Source organism: Helianthus annuus, chromosome 13 (assembly GCF_002127325.2).
Source record: "Helianthus annuus cultivar XRQ/B chromosome 13, HanXRQr2.0-SUNRISE, whole genome shotgun sequence".
NCBI classification, from domain to species: Eukaryota; Viridiplantae; Streptophyta; class Magnoliopsida; order Asterales; family Asteraceae; genus Helianthus; species Helianthus annuus.
The window spans coordinates 101,912,056-101,932,706 of record NC_035445.2 but is presented as its reverse complement, the minus strand read 5'-3'; the positions used below and the strand labels follow the sequence as shown (position 1 = coordinate 101,932,706).

At 35.7% G+C, this 20,651-nt stretch overlaps 2 protein-coding genes and 1 long non-coding RNA gene across 3 annotated transcripts; 2 read left to right on the top strand and 1 right to left on the bottom strand.

Annotated features, from left to right (window-relative positions):
* The first annotated feature begins 2,961 nt into the window (after positions 1-2,961).
* Positions 2,962-4,335, top strand: LOC110903062. Its single transcript, XR_002571635.2, has 3 exons — positions 2,962-3,087; positions 3,555-3,608; positions 4,106-4,335. It is a non-coding gene; the product is annotated as an uncharacterized LOC110903062 (long non-coding RNA).
* A 5,364-nt stretch (positions 4,336-9,699) lies between these two features.
* On the top strand, positions 9,700-15,915 carry LOC110898853. Its single transcript, XM_022145700.2, has 7 exons — positions 9,700-9,855; positions 11,540-11,603; positions 12,548-12,610; positions 12,719-12,766; positions 12,842-12,895; positions 14,531-14,588; positions 15,651-15,915. The coding sequence occupies exons 2-7, from the start codon at positions 11,568-11,570 to the stop codon at positions 15,689-15,691; spliced, it is 300 nt and encodes a 99-aa protein (XP_022001392.1). The 5' UTR covers positions 9,700-9,855; positions 11,540-11,567; the 3' UTR covers positions 15,692-15,915.
* Positions 15,916-18,098: 2,183 nt separating this feature from the next.
* Positions 18,099-19,762, bottom strand: LOC110898854 (thaumatin-like protein). Its single transcript, XM_022145701.2, has 2 exons — positions 19,608-19,762; positions 18,099-18,930 (listed from the first exon to the last, which is right to left on the bottom strand). Exons 1-2 carry the CDS (start codon positions 19,681-19,683, stop codon positions 18,257-18,259), a joined length of 750 nt encoding a protein of 249 aa, XP_022001393.1. The 5' UTR covers positions 19,684-19,762; the 3' UTR covers positions 18,099-18,256.
* Between the last annotated feature and the right edge of the window lie 889 nt (positions 19,763-20,651).

The window sequence follows — 20,651 nt, the reverse complement described above, 5'->3', positions numbered from 1 at the left end:
GACAGGCATCAGTTCTGGGACACTCTTTTGACATATCAACAACATAAACATTGCCACTTCTTTGAGCAACAAGTTTTGTTTTTCCTGATTTTATTATTGCTTCAATCTTTTCAACCATTTCTGGTCCAACAATCTTACAACACTCCTTTGTGAAGAATGTCCCATACCCCTTGTCACTTATTTGTGAGACACTCAGGAGATTGAATTTCAGATTGTCTATTAGATTGACATTTTCAAATTTTACATTTCCAGACTGAACTGTACCAGACCCCAGTACTTTCCCTTTACTATTATTCCAAAGGATATATCACCCCCTCCATGGATTTTGAAATCTTTGAGTAGGGCTTTACATCCTGTCATGTGCCTGGAGCCTCCACTATCTACATACCAAAGACTATCTAAGCATGCAGAAGCTCCCTGCACATGAAGTAAAAGGATTAGTTCATTAAGGTCTCCAAAGCCAATAAGGCTTTGGATGGGGTCTCAACAGTGTCTGGGATGGTGGCAGATGCATGGACAGTGGTTAGCACAGAGGTTTGAACATTTTTGGGAATGTTTTTCTCTAACCATTGTTGGGGGTCTTGGCCAATCACCTGTTGATAACCAAAAGGATGCCTGTTCACTCTTGGTTTAGGGGGTCTTTTGTAGGTCTCATAAACGTGTGGAATCTTTTGGTATGATACTTTTTCCTTGCCTTTTCTGAATTGATTGGCAGGGGGTGCATCAGTCACCTGTACATCTCTTTGGACAGATGTTTGGTTCAGCTGTTTTGTGACAGCAGTTTGGATAGGGATAGGCAGTGGTTGTTTCTTGGTGAACTTGACAGATGATGTTGATGAGCTCAAGGATGTTTTTGCAGTGTATTCATTCTTTTTTATATCAAAGTTCTTGAGATACACACATTCTTGAGTTTTGTGGTTATCTTTACCACAGATGGTGCAGCATTCAGCAGGAACAATGACACTTGTTTTGTTTAGATCATATGCTTTTAGATGAAAACAGTCTTTTGTTAGATGATTTCTCTTTTCACAAAAATCACAAAACAGGTTTTTGATCTTTTTTCTTTTCTTCCTTTTCTCAGATTCCTTAGCAACAGAGTTTTGAACCTCTGTTGGGATATCTTTGATAGGAATGACCTTTGCTTTTGGAGCTTTTACACCATCAATGGTTGTGAAATCCATTGGTTTGAAATTTTCCAGGATGTCACACTCATCAGACCATGTGGGTTTAAATTGGAATTTCTCAATCTCTTCAAAAGTTGAAGATCCCACAGATCTTTCCAGAGTAATTTTGTTACCAAGTTTGTCAGTTATTTTAACTTCTTGGCCATTTTTGTTGGTTGGTATTATTTCAGATGAATCAACTTGTTTTTCAACAATGCTTACAAGTTCATCATACTTTCTATGACCTATATCAAACTTAACATTGCTTTTAAGCTGTTTTTCAAGCATAACCTCATACCCTTTACAGGATTCTACCCATCTTTCACAGGTGATCTGGGTAGACTCTAACTCCTTTTTGCAAACTTGGTATTTTTCTACCATAGTTTGGAGTTGAGTTTTGGTTATGCTCTGCTCTTCTTTGAGACTGCTGATCTCTTTATCTCTTTATCTTTTTCAGCCAATTTGTTTCTAAGTTCTTTTAATGACTTTTCAAATTTGACCTCATCAGACAAGACTTTATCCCTAAGGTTTTCATTCACCTCTTTAATGTTAGCAAATGCAATAATACAATTGTCTGAACATAGTTTTTCAAGAACTTGAGGTGATACCTTAGCAGCAGCCATCATGGCACAATCACATTGATGATCATCTTCTTCATCAGCTCTTCCTTTTCCCTCACCAACTTTTTTCAATTCTTCTTTCTTTTTGTCATCTTTGGACCAAGGGTCAGACAGTGGTTCAATCAGGGTTTCTGAATTTTCTCCCAGCAGTAGTTCACCAGCAACTGCAGTAACCACTGCTTCAACAACTTCATCCACTGTTTCAGCACTTAGCTGTTCACCTTCAGGTTCTACCCCTTCTGGTATTGACTTTAATGCCATCAAACAAAATTCATCATCAAAAGTATCATTAGAAGCATAGAGAGCAAAATTTTCATCACCAAGTTCATCAAGCATGCTGCTCCAATCAACAAAGCCTTATGTGAAGAAGCTTTGCTGATCTGGTTGAGCCACTGTTGGAGCAGTTTGTTGAGGTGCAACAGGTTGCACCTGTGCCTGAGGAACAGGGGCCTGAACATACTGAATTTGTGGAACAGTGGTTTGAACATAATGCACAGGCACAGGGGTTGCAGCATAATGAGCAGTGTTAACATGTGCTGCAGGGGCATATTGGGTATAGTGCACAGTGTTTTGTTGTTGTGGTCTAGGGGTTGAGCTAGGATGAGTAATTATGGGACCAGTGGTTTGACTCCTACATTCCCTAGCAAAATGACCTAGCCTATTACACTTGTAACACTTGATTTTTGACTTATCGAACCCCACCCTTAAATTCCCATGAAGCCCTGAGAATTTTCTCCCTGTTCTTTTGTAGAATTTGCTTGTTCTAACACTAAGCATAGCCAATTGATGCAAAATGTCCATCTCTTCTAAGTCAGTGGGATCAAAATGTTGCAAATCATTGAGTTCAAAGCACAAGTTATCTGACATCTGGTTTTCATTGTTTGCAGTGAAAGCATAATTTGCAGAGTGAGAATCAGAGTTGTTAAAATTAGCACCAGCAGTTATGTTAATAAAATGATCATAACTCTAAGCCTTACTGCTGCAACCAGATTCTTCTTGTAACACCCCAAAAATATTAATTCACTTAGGATAAATGTAGAAATAAAAGGGGGTAGTATCTAAATTAAATAAGTATTTGAAATTGAGGGACTAAAGATGCAAATGCCCAAAAGTTGAGTTACTAAAATCAAGTTGTGTCAAACACCCACACACAGTACGTGTGTGGGGTTCTGGTCGATCAACAGAGGGGAGCAAGAAGGGATAAAACCCTAGTTTATCAAAATCCACAAGAACCAAGTGAAATTTTATGAAAATCGAAAGCATAAACAACGAATTTTAAGCTCCTACATCTGTTCTTCGAAGTGGTAAGTTCAATTTTATGATTTAGCAAAATTGTAGGAAAAAGGGTCTTGATGAAATCTGATTTGCATGATATGAAATATATGAAATTGAGTTAAGATTATGATATAGGTCAGAATCATGTTTGATTACTATCAATTTTGTTGTTAATAGCCAAGACCCAAATTGATAAAAAGCTACTAGGGTTAGAATGATCAAGTATTGTTACATGTGTGTGTGTGTGTGAAGAATAACCCTATCTAGGATGTAAAATCATTAGATAAACTGATATAGAGTAAAACTCTATTGTTTGTTGTTGAATGATTAGAGTAACTAGCCTAGAAATATATGTTAGTAAGATGGGTAAATGTCCCAAAAATGCGAAACCCGCCACGTGTTTGATGAAATGCTTGAATGAACAACTATGTGTAATTTAGAAAATAATGGAACGAAATCTTGGGTACTAAAAGAACGAACGAATGTGTTGATATAGGCGTAAAAGAAGAAGGTTCAAATTCCAAGAAATCGGAAGGATCACAAGACCGAGGTATGTTCCGTTTCATACGAAAGTTTACTTTTATTCGTTAGTAATTATATCGAACAACCCTTGTTATAATGATTATACTATGTTATAGTGATTTCGGTGCTAATAAATGAATAGTAAATCCCTTGCGGATTTGTTTATGCTAACGAAAGATTATGCTAAGTTATGCAAGTCGACCGGTTCTTGTAACTAGGTCGGATAAGGATATGAGACCATCCGTCTAGAACGGGTGGTCGTGTAAGCAAAGTTGTATGCATGAGGTTCAATCCGTTATACGGATAGAACGAAAGATTTTTAAGTTGAAAGCAATTAACCCGATGTTATCGGGTCGTATGCGATATGCTTGAATCTCTTTATGAGGTTGTATGCCATACCCACTTAAATGTGTAATCGAATGCGTATGAGAAATGAAAGTATATAAATCATTGCAATTACAATGTTAGTATTGCGGGTAAAATAAGTATCTTTACTAACTTTTTAAAGTTTGATGTTTAATGTAGGTAAAACCTCGACTTAGGCGATTGGACGGTTTGAAACGTGCACACTTGATTCATGTCCGCCTTACGCTTCCGTTACAAGTTAATTTGATATGGGTTAAAGTTTTGGTTAAATGTATTAAAACTTATGTAGTAAGTCGATGTCCTTGTTGTAGGGTTAGAACTTAGTAATTGTAGTCTTGTCGTGTTGATTATAAACCTTGTCCGTCGTTGATTTTGTCGAAAAATGTTAAATGTTGGTGGTTGTTTGAGTAAAACAGGTAATAGTGGTTTAGTACGAATGGGTCATGCCGAAATTTCCAAAAATTTTTCCATATATTAAGCTAGTTAATTTCTTTATGGTTTGGGGTGTAACACTTCTTGACCAAACAGAGCTGTGCTGCCAAATGAATAGTCATCAGCAACTTTACCAGACTCTTGCAACTTCCTTTTCTAGTTTAACTCCCTTTCATAGGTCAGGAGTCTACCATGGAGTTGGGTCAGGGTCAGATCTTTGAACTCAGCTGAATTCCTGGTGACAAATGCAATTGTGTCCCATTTTTCGGGCAATGATCTAAGGAACCTGCTATTTTGAGTTGCATTTGGAAATGTAACTTTAACAAGCCTTAGTTCACTGATGAGACAGCTGAAACGCTCAAATTGTTGGGTTAGAGACTCCCCTTTGATGTGACAAAATGTTTCATACTGCTGATTCAGAATTTCCCTGTTGTTTTCAATAACCTCTTCCGTTCCCCCAAATTGTTCCTTCAATGCATCCCACAACTCTTTGGCACTGTTACAATGTAACAGCACAGCATAGATTTCGTTGGGTAATGCTGAAGCTATGATGCTAAATGCTTTGGCATCGAGTTCGAACTTTTGAAAATCAGTTCAGTATAGTTTTCCGTTGGTTTTGGAACGAACTTCTTTGCATCCTCAGCACTTGGCACCATAGGAACATGGGGACCAAAAACAACAGACCTCCAACATCCAGTATTCTGTTGAGCAATGATATGACCCATCCTTCTCTCCCAGATGTTGTACTCATTACGTTTAAGCATGGGTGGTTTGAAAAGAGAACCGATGTTATTCTTATCATCTTGTGATTGTGACGTCATCCTGGTTGTTTTACAGGCACTGATTAATCAACTTTAATGGTGATTAAACCTTGCTCTGTTTTTCAACGAAACGAACAAACTATCAGTATCAACGATTGTAAGCTGAACTATTTATGTCAAAATGATTGTTAAATCAAATTTGACTGTCCAAGCTCTGATACCAATTGTTAGGATCTAAGTTTGGATTGATTGTGATTTGTGTTTGAATTTAGATGAACAATGAAAAAGTAGTGCAGCGGAAATTAAATGGAAGCAAACTTTTCACAATCAAACAAAAGAAATGCTTTCAATCATACATTTTCAACACAGAATCAAATGATTAAATTTATTTCAAACTTTGATTACAATGCATGTATGATTCGCAAACTCCCCCTCAGCCTGAGCTCAGTATTTGTTCGTGCAGGAAGAAGATGGTGAAGAGCTAAACAGAACAGTACAAAGTACTGTTCTATTTATAGGCACTAGCAAACTACTGAGCATCTAAGCTGACGTCACCATGAAAGTGACATCTAACCTCCTAACAAACTCTTAACAACTGACCTATACAAACACTGCTTAAGCTAACTACTGATATTACATTGTATTACATAAACAAATAAAACAACTGCTGCATCCTTCCACTGCTGTGAACCCAGCAGTACTTGTCATGATCAGCAGTGCTTGAACCAAGGCAGTAGATTGAGCAGCAGAGCTTTAATTCTTCAACAGTCCTTGACTTTGCTCAGCAGTTGTAGGTCAGCAGTTTGCATGATCAGCAGATAGGAGGTCAGCAGATGTTGAAACCACTTTCAAGGGGAGAGACTTGCATTCAAAATATCTGCTTATTCTGGATCCACTGCCCTGATCCAGTTTTGGCTTTTATTATCTGTTCCTTTGGCAGGGTTCAATCCCAACATACTGCTTCTAGTGTTTTAGCAGTCGACCCAAGAAAACTGCCTAATCTATGTGCAAGTTTAGTTAGGGGTATTCTCGTCACTTTGCATTTATCTTTTGTTTTTGCCATTTTTATCCAATACATCTCTTGCATATATGTTTTTTTTTCTTTTCCACACACACACATGTGGAAGCCATATCAGCATGCGTCAGAAAAGTAGCGTGGTGCAAAAACGAAAGGAGTGAGACGGGGCGTGAAAAGAGTGGCTTTATTCGACACGTGGTACCAATTTTTTATTATTAAAGTTATTATTCAAAATTAAAACATTAAAACAAATAACATTAATAATAAAACATTATATAATTTAAAAATTAAAAACATTTAAAAAAAACAAATTACATAACTTTAAAAAAACTCTATAACATAACGAATATTAAACGTTAACCTAAACACACGTAAACAAATAATCTTATTAGTTGCCACGCTGGGAAGTGTTTGAAGTCACGATCGTGAATGGTATTGTACTCGACGAGGGCAACTTGGATGACGTCGTCTTTGTTGAGCTCACCATCATCGTTGTCCACAACTTTGACAACCATCTCAAATCTTGAACTATCAGTACGAATCATCCAAAAATGTGAACAAAGTGCGTCCACGATTCGGATGGCCCCTTCTTCGGTCCATCGAATAACCGGCATTTTGAAGAGTTTTGTGAGAAATAAGATGAAAGTTGAGAAATTTTGAAGGTAAAAAATGGAAGAAAATGGTTTAGAAAATATATAAAGGGGAGTATTTTTTTTTTTGAAAATTATTTTTACTAGCCGTTGGGGGCAATAAGTAGAATCACAAGCCAATCAATTAACGCCACGTCGCCACCCCATTTCCTTCCATGCCGGTGGAAAACCTCCCGTCTCCGTCACCACGCCGTTGATGGGTTGGTGTACACAACATGAAGAGGCAACAACATCGGTTTTCCACGCCCACACCGCATGATCTTAATCTAACATTTGAAAAATGTTTGTGTACAATGAAGTAATTGGACAACCTACCAACTCAAGTGATACTATACTACCATATATATTCCTTCTAATACATTTCAATCTTCCTAAATAGCATAAGAGTATGAAGTCATTCAAATGAGAATCATCAATATGCATCCTTTATCACGACGCCAAGCCTTTAAGTTATGTAGATTAAAATATCGCCATATAGGTTTGGAAAGCAAGTCATCACATAAACATGTTAAATGTTTACCAAGTTTAGCTTTAATAAAGCAAGTCCTCACAGTTGAGGTATTGCAAGCTATAATATCTTTAATATACAAATTTAAAGAACTAGTATGCTTTTTTTTGAACGGCGTACGGTTAAGATGTCGCTAACCGGATTAGTAGTTAGTATGTTAGCATCGTCAAGTTAGTATTAAAACCCCCTTTGTCTATTTGAACAGAGGACCTCTAAGAGAAACAAAACTTCTAACCTCCCCCCTTGACCACTAGGCCAAGAGATCATTGGTAAAGAACTAGTATGCTAAACATCAAACTAAGCTTATACGTTTATTCAAACCAACAAACTATATAGTTAGAGACTTCTATACATGTTATAGTAACGGGCAACAAAATCACTTCGTTCGTTTAAAAAAATTTACCAAAATGAGTTTAATCACCTCCTATACAAGTTTGAAGGTTGAAATACACTTGTGAGAATTTGGGCAAATGTAAACACTTGTTTTCATGAGAACAAATGTTTGTTAAACAATTTACAATAGTAACTTTAATCGGTTTTAATCAATGATTAATTTTTATAACGCAATTTGAAAACACCTTCAACAAAATTTATGTTTTACGTGTTTCAAAAGTGAGATGACCCATATCTCCAATCTTCACTTATCTAGAGATTCATGATCCTCAAACATAAATAGTCAAATAACATGGGTTCAATTCAAACTTTGAACACACAAAAATCAAAAATTTCAATTTTATGATGATTTTGACTTTATGATTTTCCAGTCCAAGAATTCGCAACACAATTTAAATAGAAATTAAATATTTGAAAATTAAAAATACCCAAATATATTACATCATAAAGTTAGAATGTTATACAACCAATGTTTTAAAAACTGGTTTTTAAATCATACTAGGTTATGATCAGAAATAATTCAATCGAGTTGACTAATTAACTCTATAAATCCATAAAATACAGTTTTAACTCAAAAAATAATCCAAAACTATATCATTTCATAATAAAAAAATATTCTGAAAGTTGATACATAATGAAAAAAATAACCCAAGGATCGATGTGGATTATGGATGAAGTTAGATCGATGTGGATTGTGGGAGCTAAGTTTTACTAAGAAAGTAATCCGTCACATTTTTGCGCCATAAAAAGTCTAAATTTGGCTCGGTACTGGGATACCGGTTTAAACTGGTATAACCCAATTTACCGGTGTTACAACTTCTTTGTCGTCCCCTCAGTTTACTGATATAATTCATGCAGAGCAAGCTTTCGGCATCCGGTTTAACCAACCAGTTTTTTCAAAACATTGTATACAATTCACCATCCCGCTCTAAAAAACCACTGACCCACAAAAACGAGACAATCATCAACGGTTTCCATCATACTATCTCCAATTGTGTATATATACATACCCCATGGAGGGGAATAGTGCCAGAAAGCTGTCTGACACTCCTACATTGGTCCAGAAAAATTACGATTTTACTCTATTCAAAATTTTGATTTCGCCCCCTGTTTAGAAAAATATGATTTTGCCCTTTGTTAAAAATTACAATTCTGCCACAAGCTCAAAATTACAATTTTGCCAACGTTTTGGCTTTTACCAAATAACGAATTTATCCCCAGTTTAAAATTATGATTTTACCCCAGTTCAAAATTACAATTTTGCCATTATTATGGTTGTGTTTGTTTTAATTGGTTGTCTCCATGTAATTTATATTCGTGCCAAACAACTGTCTAGCACTCACTCATTGGTCCTGACAAATAACAACTTTACTCTAGTTTAAAATTATTGTCTTGCCATTGTTCTAGGGTGTCTTTTTTTTTAGCAAAACTATGATAGTGTTTTGTTTTAACCGGTTGAGAAATATTCGGTCTAGCGCCTGGCAATGTGGGCGGGGCATAACCCCATTAGTCCAGCCAAATTATGATTTTACCCCGTTTAAATTTACAGTTTACTATTGATTTTGTTTTTTTCTTCTCCTAGCCAAATTCTGATTTTGCCCTGAGCTCAAATTTATATTTTTCCCATTGTTTTTATCCTATCAAATTACGATTTTGCCCCCAATGTAAAATTCGTTTTAATGTTTTTTTTTTTTTTTGACAAAACTATGGTAGTGTTTTGTTTTAATTTGTTGGCTCGATGTAATTTTTATTCGTATCAAGTTGTAGTTTTTCCATCGTTTCAGTTTTTTTAGCAAAAGTATGGTAGTGTTTTGTTTTAATTGGTTGACTCGATGTAATTTTTTTTGAGATCGTGTTATAAGTAGTATGTAAAAGTAACCGAAACATTAACGTAGATAATGAGAACTAGTTTTAAAACATTTGACATAATTCACTCAAAACCGACAGAAACAAGTATATCCCATCTCCCCAAAATTATTAAAATCCAAAAACACGTTTTATGAAAAGAAGAAAAACGTGTTGAATAAAATGGTCAAAACTCATAACATTAAATGAAACGATTAGTTTCCAATTGGCCCCAAATCTTCTTCAATATTCCTTCCAATTCCCTCCATTGACGCTAATCGCGAAAAACCCTTTTTTCATCGGTAATAATTCGTTTAATTCACCTCGAATTTTGTTGAATTCATGTTTGATTATTATTAGATCGTTAATCGTATTTGTTGTTCACAAATTATCGGTGTAAATTTCGTTATGTGAATCTTTGATGTGAAATTAGCGTGTTTTGGGATTATTTGTTCTTTTTTTGTGTTTTCTTTGATGATTAATCGAATTTGTGGATCGGATTGAATGATTTTGTGTTTATATATTTGAAATTGGTTTGTTTATGGTGAATTGTAGTTGGGTTATGGATAGTTTTGTTAATAGTGAATGTTAGTTGGTTGATATTTATGTTTGTGTTATGGACTGAAACCGTTGCAAGGTACGGGAGTTTATCGGTTGTATGGGTAACCAATGGTGGGGATTGTAGATTAAATGGGCTTCTGGGCCCACTAGACTAATGTTTTGGGATGAGTTCGCATGTTTTTTTTCTTTTTTTTTTACGACCAACGAATAAAAGCCTGGCTATCTGGGGTAATCCAATGGCAAAAGGCGACCCCATATGCCCGCAATCGCTGATAACGCTTGGTAGCCCAAGCCCACAATCTCCAGTTCCGTGGAAAACCCCCCGCCCGAAGGCCTACTAGGGTAAAATCCGGTTGGGATTGGTTCGAACTTGAGACAGTGACCTTTGACCCAAATCTTCACTTCCCTTCCGATGTCAGTTGAGCTAGCTAAAGCTCATGGGCATGAGTTCGCCTGTTTGGGGTGTAATGGTTTGGTGGTTATGTTTATGAGTTGTAATGAGACGCCCCGCTTGCGGTGTGCACATATAATGTATATATGTGTAGTCGCTTAGGGGGCAAAAGTGAAATTGCACTAATTTTAACGTTATTTTACTAATTTCGTGAAAATAACGTTAAAAGCGATGGGCGGTTAATCATGCATCATGTAGTGGTGTTGATAGCCGAAAGACAAGGGGGTGCATGCACCAATCGGTCTTTTTCCCGATTGCTAAGTGTTATGTGCCTTATGTCCAAGGCCTGATGCAAAACTACAATCGAGCCGGGGGTCTTACTGGAAACAGGCTCTCTATCCTATGGGGTAGAGGTAAGACTGTCTACATCTTACCCTCCTCAGACCCTACCTTAGCTTTGCTATTGGTGGGATTTACTGAGTATGATGATGATGATGATGTTTATGAGTTGTAATGAATGTTGTTGTATGGATTAAGGTAAAATGATATTACAATGGTTTTGGTGTAATTTTAAAATTTAGGTTATGTGAATTTTAGTTGTTAAACCCTACAAGGGGTCGTAGAGGTAAACGCGGAGTCACAATCCAGCTTCTACTGTTTTTTTTTTTTTTTTTTTTTTTTTTTTTTTTTTTTTTTTTTTTCGCGTTTAACCCTTTGAAGGTCACCTGCCGTGATCTGTTTGGTGGGGTCCGTGAGTTTACTGGTAACGGTCTCACGGTTACCATAAGAAGTTCGAGTTGTTAAACGTATTTTTGGAACTTATATTTATGTTAAGTTAGATGGTAGCATGATATGCTCGTGTGTTTGGATATTAAACTTGTTAAAGTAGATGAAATGATCTCGTTTAATGCCGGTAGGTGATATAAAGCATACGGTTATAAGTAGTTGAATACTTATCCATAAACACCATGTTTTATATCATTAATTACTCCCTAATAATTCATTGATGGGAAACATGTGTTTTCTTATTGCAGCTTGTGTACACTTGTAGCGTCAAGAGAAATGGACGAGTCATCTAAGGTTTCATCACAACAGGAGGTATCCTTTCGTTTTTTTTTTTATTTTTTTTTTATTTTGAATATTACAAATGCTACTATCCTTTGGTTGCATAGTTATTAAAGGCGCTAGGCGCACTCAAGGCGCATAGGTCTCACCTGGGGCCTAGGCGTAAGGTGCAAAAAATGCGAGGGCCTGAGAAAAAAAAAAGATATGATATAATATTTAATATCATCTATTTAGTACCGAAAGTTCTAAAATGTTAGCGTATTAGTGTAGAAAAGTAGTTTTAGTTAGATAAAAGCAGTGTTGTAAAAGTCGCTAGGCGGTCCCTAGTCGGCCGACTGGGGAGTTGGGAGTAATCGGAGTACTCGGGGAGTACGCGGACATGGTAACTATAAAGAAAATTAATTGTTATATATTATATATATGTTAAAATAAGCATAATTCATGTCAACTGAGTATAATTTAAAATGAAACATGTTTAAAGTTCAAATATTCTGAATACAAGTCCGACTAGTCTGAGTACAAGGTCGAGTAGTCCGAGTACAAGGTCGAGTAGTCCGAGTACAAGGCCGAGTAGGCCGATTTTGACTAATTAAAAGTCAACAAACCACGTTGACCGCCTAGACCGACTAGGCCGACTCTTTCCGGCTAGGCGCCGAGTTTGACCGAGTTTGACCGAGTTTGACTGAGGCCGACTAATTGAGTCCGCCTAGGAGGAAGTCGCCTCGGAGGGGTTCCGAGGACCGAGTACAACACTGGATAAAAGTAAACTTTCCATAATCTAGGAATCTCGCCGGAATTTGCGCCTGAACCATCACATGGAGAGTTAAAGCGCAATTGCCTTGACGTAAGGCGCAAATACCTCGCCTTGCCTGAAAAAATGTGCCTTGACGCAAGAGGCGATGGCTTTTAACAACTATGTTTGGTTGTAATGTATAAAATTTAATAACCACTGCTTTTGTTACATTGTGCCTTGTTAGGAGGAAGTCATTAAGAAGAAGTACGGAGGTATCGTGCCAAAAAAGCCACCACTTATTTCTAAGGTAAGATTCTTAAAAGTTAAAACCATTCACGAGCTACTTTTAGATTATAGGCTTTAATGCAAATTTAGGTATTGTTGGTCTTATAAAAGATGTTAAATTTGATGTTAGGATCATGAACGGGCTTATTTTGATTCAGCCGACTGGGCTCTTGGAAAGGTAAACCTTAGAAGTTTGATGGTATTAAACATTTGTATATTGGTTGACCTAAAAACATAATGTTACCGTTGACAGCAAGGTGTAGAGAAGCCTAAAGGACCTCTTGAGGCGCTTCGGCCTAAACTGCAAGTAAGCGAATCTTGACGCGTTATTGCAAATTGCTTTATGTTCCTTGAACTGATATATTTCTATGCTATTATGGGAAATTGGTCTGTAATAATTCCACCTAGACCTTATTGGCCATTAATAATCCCACCTCAGAATATTCCCCCCACCAGTCCCACCTTTTAACTTATTTTTCCTACAATGGTCCCCCGTTAAAAAAACTTAACGAAGTTAAGCTTTTTTCCAAATTACAAACAGATTTTTTAGGGCTTTTGATCAGAGCGACGATACGAGTCCATTGATGTAAAACTTGCCTCGAAACGGTGCTCCAAACGATGAAAACGACGCTTCAATTCGGGTGTTTAAATTTCCAATTAACCAAAATCAAGTCACTTGGAGCACCATTTCGAAGTAAGTTTTAGATCAATGGACTCGTATCATCGTTCTGATCAAAAGCCCTAAAAAATCTGTTTGTAATTTGGAAAAAAGCTTAACTCCGTTAAGTTTTTTTAACGGTGGACCATTGTAGGAAAAATAGGTGAAAGGTGGGACTGATGGGGGGAATATTCTGAGGTGGGATTATTAATGGCCAATAAGGTCTAGGTGGGATTATTACAGGCCAATTCCCCTTGATTTATTGCCAATTTTTTTTGAACTGTAAATTTTAGTTATTCCTTTGTACCTTCTGAAGTCCTGTTTACAAACCACGTAAATTCCTGTCTGTTTGTAATATCTTTATTTTTCTTATCACTGGTACTTCGACTTTATTAAATGGGTGGGTTCGGTAAAGAGTCAAAGCGGGTACGTTTGTACTGGTTGGGTCCGGTTGACCCGTAATACACGGTAATACCTTTTATTATATTTTTTCTTATGAACTGTCATTATGTCGAATACGATTACCAGATACATTTTTGGAGACTTTCGACATGTTTCCTTTTAAGCTAATTTTGAATTTTACGCGTTTGTAAGGAAACTAGTAAATTTCCCCCGCGCGTTGCGGTAGGAATCCAGTCGGTGTTGGTTCAGTTCGTGATGGTATCGATACAATATCGACACTCGTATACCAACTGAAAGGAAAATCTCCGAAAGTACAATACCGACAATCGGTATAATTAACGAATGCAAGCTATTTAAAGTATACGGGTGCAATTGAAAGTAAAAAAAAGAGTTAATTGCCATTTTAGTCCCTAAGGTTTGTCCAAATTTGCCATTTTAGTCCAAATAGTTTTTTTTTTCACCTCTGGGTCCCTGACTTTTCCCTTTTGTTGCCATTTTGATCACATACCCTAACTCCATCCAAAAACCCCATTTTTAACCAGGGGTATTTTGGGGATTTTCATTTTAAATCTTTTCAATTCCCATTTTGATCCAATTCTAAAAAATCAAAAAAATTTTAAAAAATCCAAAAAATAAAAAAAAAATCATAAAAATAAAAAAAAAAATTCTAAATTCTAAAAAATAAAAAACTAAAAAAATTCTAAAAAATCAAAAAATTTCTAAAAAATCCAAAAAATTCTAAAAACTTGATTATGGATCAATTACCTGTATGCATTATGTATGTATCATCTTTGAGTTTGTGAAGTATTTAATTTTCTTTTATCAAATGACTGTCTTGATGGTAAGTTTCTTGTTTATTTATTTTGCTGTTTTACCATCCAGCCAACTCAACAGCAAACGCGATATAGGAAATCACCTTGTGCGCCAGCAGATGGAGATGGTACGTATGCTAAATTTTGACTTGCATCATTTGACCCTTCTACAAAAAAGTTCAAAATCATTCCAGAGTTATAATCAAATATCGAGAATGAACTTGAATCTTGTCGACCTAAATCACTAACACTAATCTATTTTGTGATAATAAATTTATATGATGAAAATATTCGGAAACTATATGCATGGATTATCCGAAATTTAGAAAGTCTTGCAATTATTTATTAATAAATATTAAATAATAACTATTTCGTAGAAACAAGTTTTTATTCGTGGTTGGTCTAGCGGGTTAAGTAATGGGTCAAAATGTTATTATTCGTAGTGCAGGATGAAATGGGTCGGGCAGATTCACTCTAAAACACTTTTCTGTCCATTTTTAAAAGTATAATTTTTGTAAAAAGGTAAGGCATTAACTATGATTACAATTAAAAAAAAAAGAGTAAATTGCCATTTTAGTCCCTGAGGTTTGGTCCAAATTGCCATTTTAGTCCAAATAGTTTTTTTTTCTCCTCTGGGTCCCTGGCTTTTCCATTTTCTTACCATTTTGATCACATTGCCTAACTCAGTCTAAAAAGTTGGTTATAACCAGGGGTATTTTTGGCATAACTGTTGTGTAGTGGTAACCAGAGGTAGTTTACAACATAATTTATAAACCTCATAATAATTTAATGCCAAAAATACCCCTGATTATAACCTGGTTTTTAGACTAAGTTAGGCAATGTGATCAAAATGGCAAGAAAAACGAAAAGTCAGGGACCCAGAGGAGAAAAAAAACTATTTGGACTAAAATAACAATTTGGACAAAAACTCAGGGACTAAAATGGCAATTTACTCAAAAAAAATTTATAACGATGCTGAAGATTGTATGCATTACAAACACACTTTCAGCAACTTTCAACCCTTTCGTTTTGTTACGTGCCATCGATTTTTTTCACCCAGTTGACCCGTTAGAGATAAAATATAACCCTAAAATATTATCCACAATGGGGGCCCAAATTTCATGTTTTTTTTTCTTACATTTGGGACCAACTTTGGTTGATTGGTAGCTAATTATTTGGTGTTTGTATAGATGGTACACAAGCAGCAGAAGACACACCCATGAATGCATGAGAAAGTGATGATCTCATCAAACAACTTATAAATTCTCTCTCTCTCTCTCTCTCTCATGATTAAATACATGCACTGCAAACTTATTATGATACAAATATGGAACTGCCATTCTTTTCTTTTTAATCTTTTTTTTTTTTTTTTTCTGTTTTCTGTTTGACTTCAATCCAATATTTCAACTAGATTTAATGTTCCAAAATAGTCTTGACTTTGACTTTTGTGGTTCAGATTTACCAAAAATTTTGTTTTTGTGTGTTTCTCAACTTGTGTTCATGGCGGGCGGAACTTAAGGGAGGTCGATTGAAGAGACCCGGTTAATTTATTTTTCTAATTATAAACAAGGGTATCTAACATTTTTCGCATTCTTATAGTTTGACCCCTGGATTATCGCGGGGAGAGTAGTTTGATGACCCCTTTTGTAGAATTTGTTCATTAAAATCAAACTATCTCAACTCAAATTTGTTACCTGTTCTGTTACCAGGCTTAATACCAACATTTTCTTGTCTTCTAACATTAATCAATAAGTTATTAAAGGGGTTGTTTGGCAACCTTGTGCTGAGCCATTGATAGGGCTGACCGATTAAGATGTAACATCTGAATTGGTCGACATGTTTTTAAAATTTACTTGTTAAGAGGCTTAATGAGCCTTTAAGAAGTGCCTTTTAAGTGGACTGAACACACTCTACTTATGACTGATTCAGATGTAGCCTTTTAATGGAATCATTACTGATAACGGGTTATCTCATGTTACTATAAGGCTCGTAAAATGTTAGATCCAACTTATAGGACTCTAACAAGGGCGTAGCTTTGTGGGGGCGGGAGGGGGCGACCGACCCCCCTAACTTTTCGCTTAGTAGTGGAGAGTAGGTAGTTTTCGTATAGAAATTTTTGGGTATATACGTTTTTGACCCCCCGGTTTTATAGAAAATTTCGGTATACACGTTTTCGACCCCGGTCGGAAATCTCAAGCTTCGCCACTGGACTCTAAGATCCGACCAGACAATAATTACTTCAACAAGTCTCAAACAAATTATCCAGAACTCTGTAACAAGAGTTAATTGCCAAAATCGTCCCTGAGGTTTGGGCACGTTTGCCATTTTCATCCAAAATGACACTTTTGGTACCAAATTGCCCCCAACGTTTGTAACTTTTTACCATTTTCATCCAAACCACTAACTTAGTTTATTTTTCTATTAAGTTGAGGATATTTAGATGAAACTGGCAAATATAAAACCACAGGGACGATTTTGGCAATTTACTTATACCCTTTTTAATTTCTTTTATTTAATTATTTTTGTTACATATATAATAAAAAAGAATATACATGGAGTTTTTAGAAAAAAAATTAATAGTTTTGTCACATAATTTTTATAAATTTTCATCTAAATCACTACCTTAGTTTATTTTTTCTGTTAAGGTGAAAGATGTTTTAAATTTTATAAATTAAAACAGAAATTAATTTACAGCTTCTTTATATAAATCAGTTTTATAAAGAGAAAATGTCATTGGTGTGCAACACATAACAATCGATTACAACTTTTAGTATTTATCAGTTGTAGAGATAGAAAAAAATTGTAAAACGTTACATATTTTTTAAATGTGTTGAGCACCTAGGAAATATGTTGGTAGAAATAAAATATTTATTTAATTAAGATTATGAGGGTAACTAACTAATACTTATTCTGAGTGGCTTGAGTAAAGAAACTTTTGGTTCATAGCATTATAATTACAGTCTGGTGGGTAATTTTAAGGTTTGGTAACGATACGTTGTTTGATAGGGGGAGGGGAGGGGGGGGGGGGGGCACTGGCTTCTGTTTTTCCTTAGGAGCGAATTTAAAAAAAGTAGAAGATAAAATTACAAACTTGGTACATATGATAAGATTTTTTTATTTCACTTTTTCAAAAAGGTCACCAGCATTTTAGTTTTATAAAATTTAGAGGTTTAAGTAAATTTTATTTTTATAAAACTGATCTATATAAAAATTAGAAATTAATTTCTATCTTAGTTTATAAACATCCTTCGCATTAATAGAAAAATTAATTTAATTAGTGGTTGGATGAAAATTTATAAAAATTATGTGACAAAGCTATTATTTTTTTCATATAAAAATTGGATGTATATTCTTTTTTATTATACATGTAACAAAATTAATTAAATAAAAGAAATTTAAAAAAGTTTGAGTAAATTGCCAAAATCGTCCCTGTGGTTTTATATTTGCCAGTTTCATCCAAATATCATCAACTTAACAGAAAAAATAAACTAAATTAGTGGTTTGGATGAAAATGGTAAAAAGTTACAAACGTTGGGGGCAATTTGGTATAAAAGTGTCATTTTGGACGAAAATGGCAAACCTGCCCAAACCTCAGGGACGATTTTGGCAATTAACTCCTGTGACAAACTACATTCTAATAGGTTAAAGTTTAGGATCCTGAAAATAACAAAGAAATGGTACAAAATTAAAATGCAATAATTAAACACCACATTATATTACATGAGGTAGAACTAGAAACACTAACTAGCAAATATTATCAGCAAGCTAACAATCTTTCAACCACCATTCATAATGATCATTTAGGAGGGCAAAATGTGATGACATATCGCGAAGCCCGACACTTATTGAGACTCGAAGAGTCGTCGAAAGCGTAACTATACGCTTTCGGGCATATCGCCTTGAAAAGATGCGCAAAGAGTGTTGGTTTACACGTGTTTGGGTTCGCATACGCCCCCGTACAACAATATTTAGGCGACATCATCGCCAAACACGCGCTTTTACACCCGACCACCCGCCCTCCGACCTTCACCTCGAGCGCCGACGGACAACACACGTTTAAATCGACCTCACACGCAGCATGACCGCACCCTACACCGCCACCAACTGGCGCCATTGCGACCGGAATGTTAAACCCATCCACCAAGCTCACATCATAGAAATGCAAGGGCGAACTCGAAGACCCGAGTGTCATTTCCACCACGGTGGCTGGCGGTTCACCGCCACTGCCTCGGCAATGTAACTGATCGGCGCAACCACCGGTGACACACTGGCCCTTACCATTCTCATTGAAAGAGCAATCTTGCCTAGCCCATATTCTCCCTGACCATTTATCTTTTACATCAATGACTACTTCCTCAGCACTACCCAATCGAAAACCGCCATCTTTCGGGCTTGGGTGGCCCGCGCCGCCTTGTAAACCGGGCCATATGGTTTCCCTGCAGTTGTTGACTAGGATCAGCTGCACCCCATCTGCAGTTGATGGTTAGGTTAAGAAGAGTAAAACAGAACAAGGGTTGATATATGCAGGAAAATACCCTGTAAGTTACTCGAGATCAGCTCGTCAAAATTTCAAACCGAGCCAAGCCCAAACGAGCTCGAGCCCGAGCTTGACCCTAGCTTCACTTATTTTTCTCGAGCTGGCTTGTGAGCTAGTTATTATATAATTTTTATTTTGTATATTAAATATATATTACATAATAGTTATTGTATATAAAAATATGCTAAAAATAACTAAATAAGATATCATTTTTTATATGAAATATAAAACTGAAAATACATAAAAATTATAGTTACAATATACATAAAAAAACTGAAATGTATGAAAGTTAATTAATAAATAATGAACGAGCTGAACTCGAGCTTGAAAAATATTGCTCGAAACGAGTTGAGTTTGAGCTCGATCTTTTGTAACTTAAACGAGCTCGCCTAGTTGAGCGTGGGCTCTGCTCAACTCGTTTGTCGGAAATGTATAGGAAAATATCGTCAGTTTCCCATTACAGTTTCCGGAGAAATCTGTTTTGTCGGAAACTTGTCGCGAATGCCATTTCCTATGCATTTCCGACGAAAACGACCGACTTTTCTCTCAGTGATATCAGTATGTATAGATAAAGATTGTGTTTGAAGAGATTAAAGTATGCAAGGATTACTTGAAGTGAAGAAACATAGGAACATGCATAGTCCTAAAATGAAGAGAGAGTACAATGATTTGATTGATTTCCCCATTGTTGTTGCTTAGGTTGTTTGTGTGGTGTTTGATGGTTGGTTTATAGATTAGAGTGAGTGTGAGTGTGTGTGTGTGTGTGTCACTTTCACTTTGTGGGAGTCAAAAAGGGGTTGGATAGATGCATTGCTTCCATGAGAGGCATTTTGCATTATCTAAAGTACAAAAGGAAAAGCCTATAATCCTATGATATCTATTATAAATATTGTTATTGTCTTCTTTAAAACCTTTACTTTAAACATCCATAATGAAACATAAAATGATTCTCTTATATGTTGTCTAAAATATGAGTGTTTATACATAAGATGTCGTCGGAGTTTGAAAGGAATGAAAATTACACGGATAATGATAAGTTTATATTGAGGGTTCGATTTTTTTAATATATTATTCAAAACGCGTTGCTGATAATATTCTTTATGACCCCAATATCTGTCATGCAATGTGATATTTTCCTCGAGTATTATACTTGTGAGTAGCGAGTGGTCCGGTTTTATAATGAATAATTTCAGTTTGGAACTTTCTTGTCTTAATTTAGATATTGCACTATAAAATAAGTCCACGACAAGGTGAGGACGTGGGAGACGAGTGGTGAGCCGCATGGGTTGGGAAGTCGTTGGTTTATGAGGAAGAGAGGATGAGCGGGGGTTGTTTTTTTATTAAAAAAATAAATGTATAATGGTCATTTTCAAAAGAAAAATGTTTTCATGTCAGTTAGTGAAAAGGATCGAACTTGTTACTCTTAAATAAACAATACAGACAAAATGTGTAACTTATTAGACCAAACATGTATATAATCTTGTCAAATTAACCATCTCTTGAGACTACATTTAGATATATATTACTGATTTGAGCTTTTTAAGTCTAGAAGTTGTATTTTTTTTTCTTAAAGAACTCATCTTTTTAAAGCATAAATTATATTGTATCCAATGGAGTACAAGATGCATTATTTAAATTTATAAAAGTAAAAGTG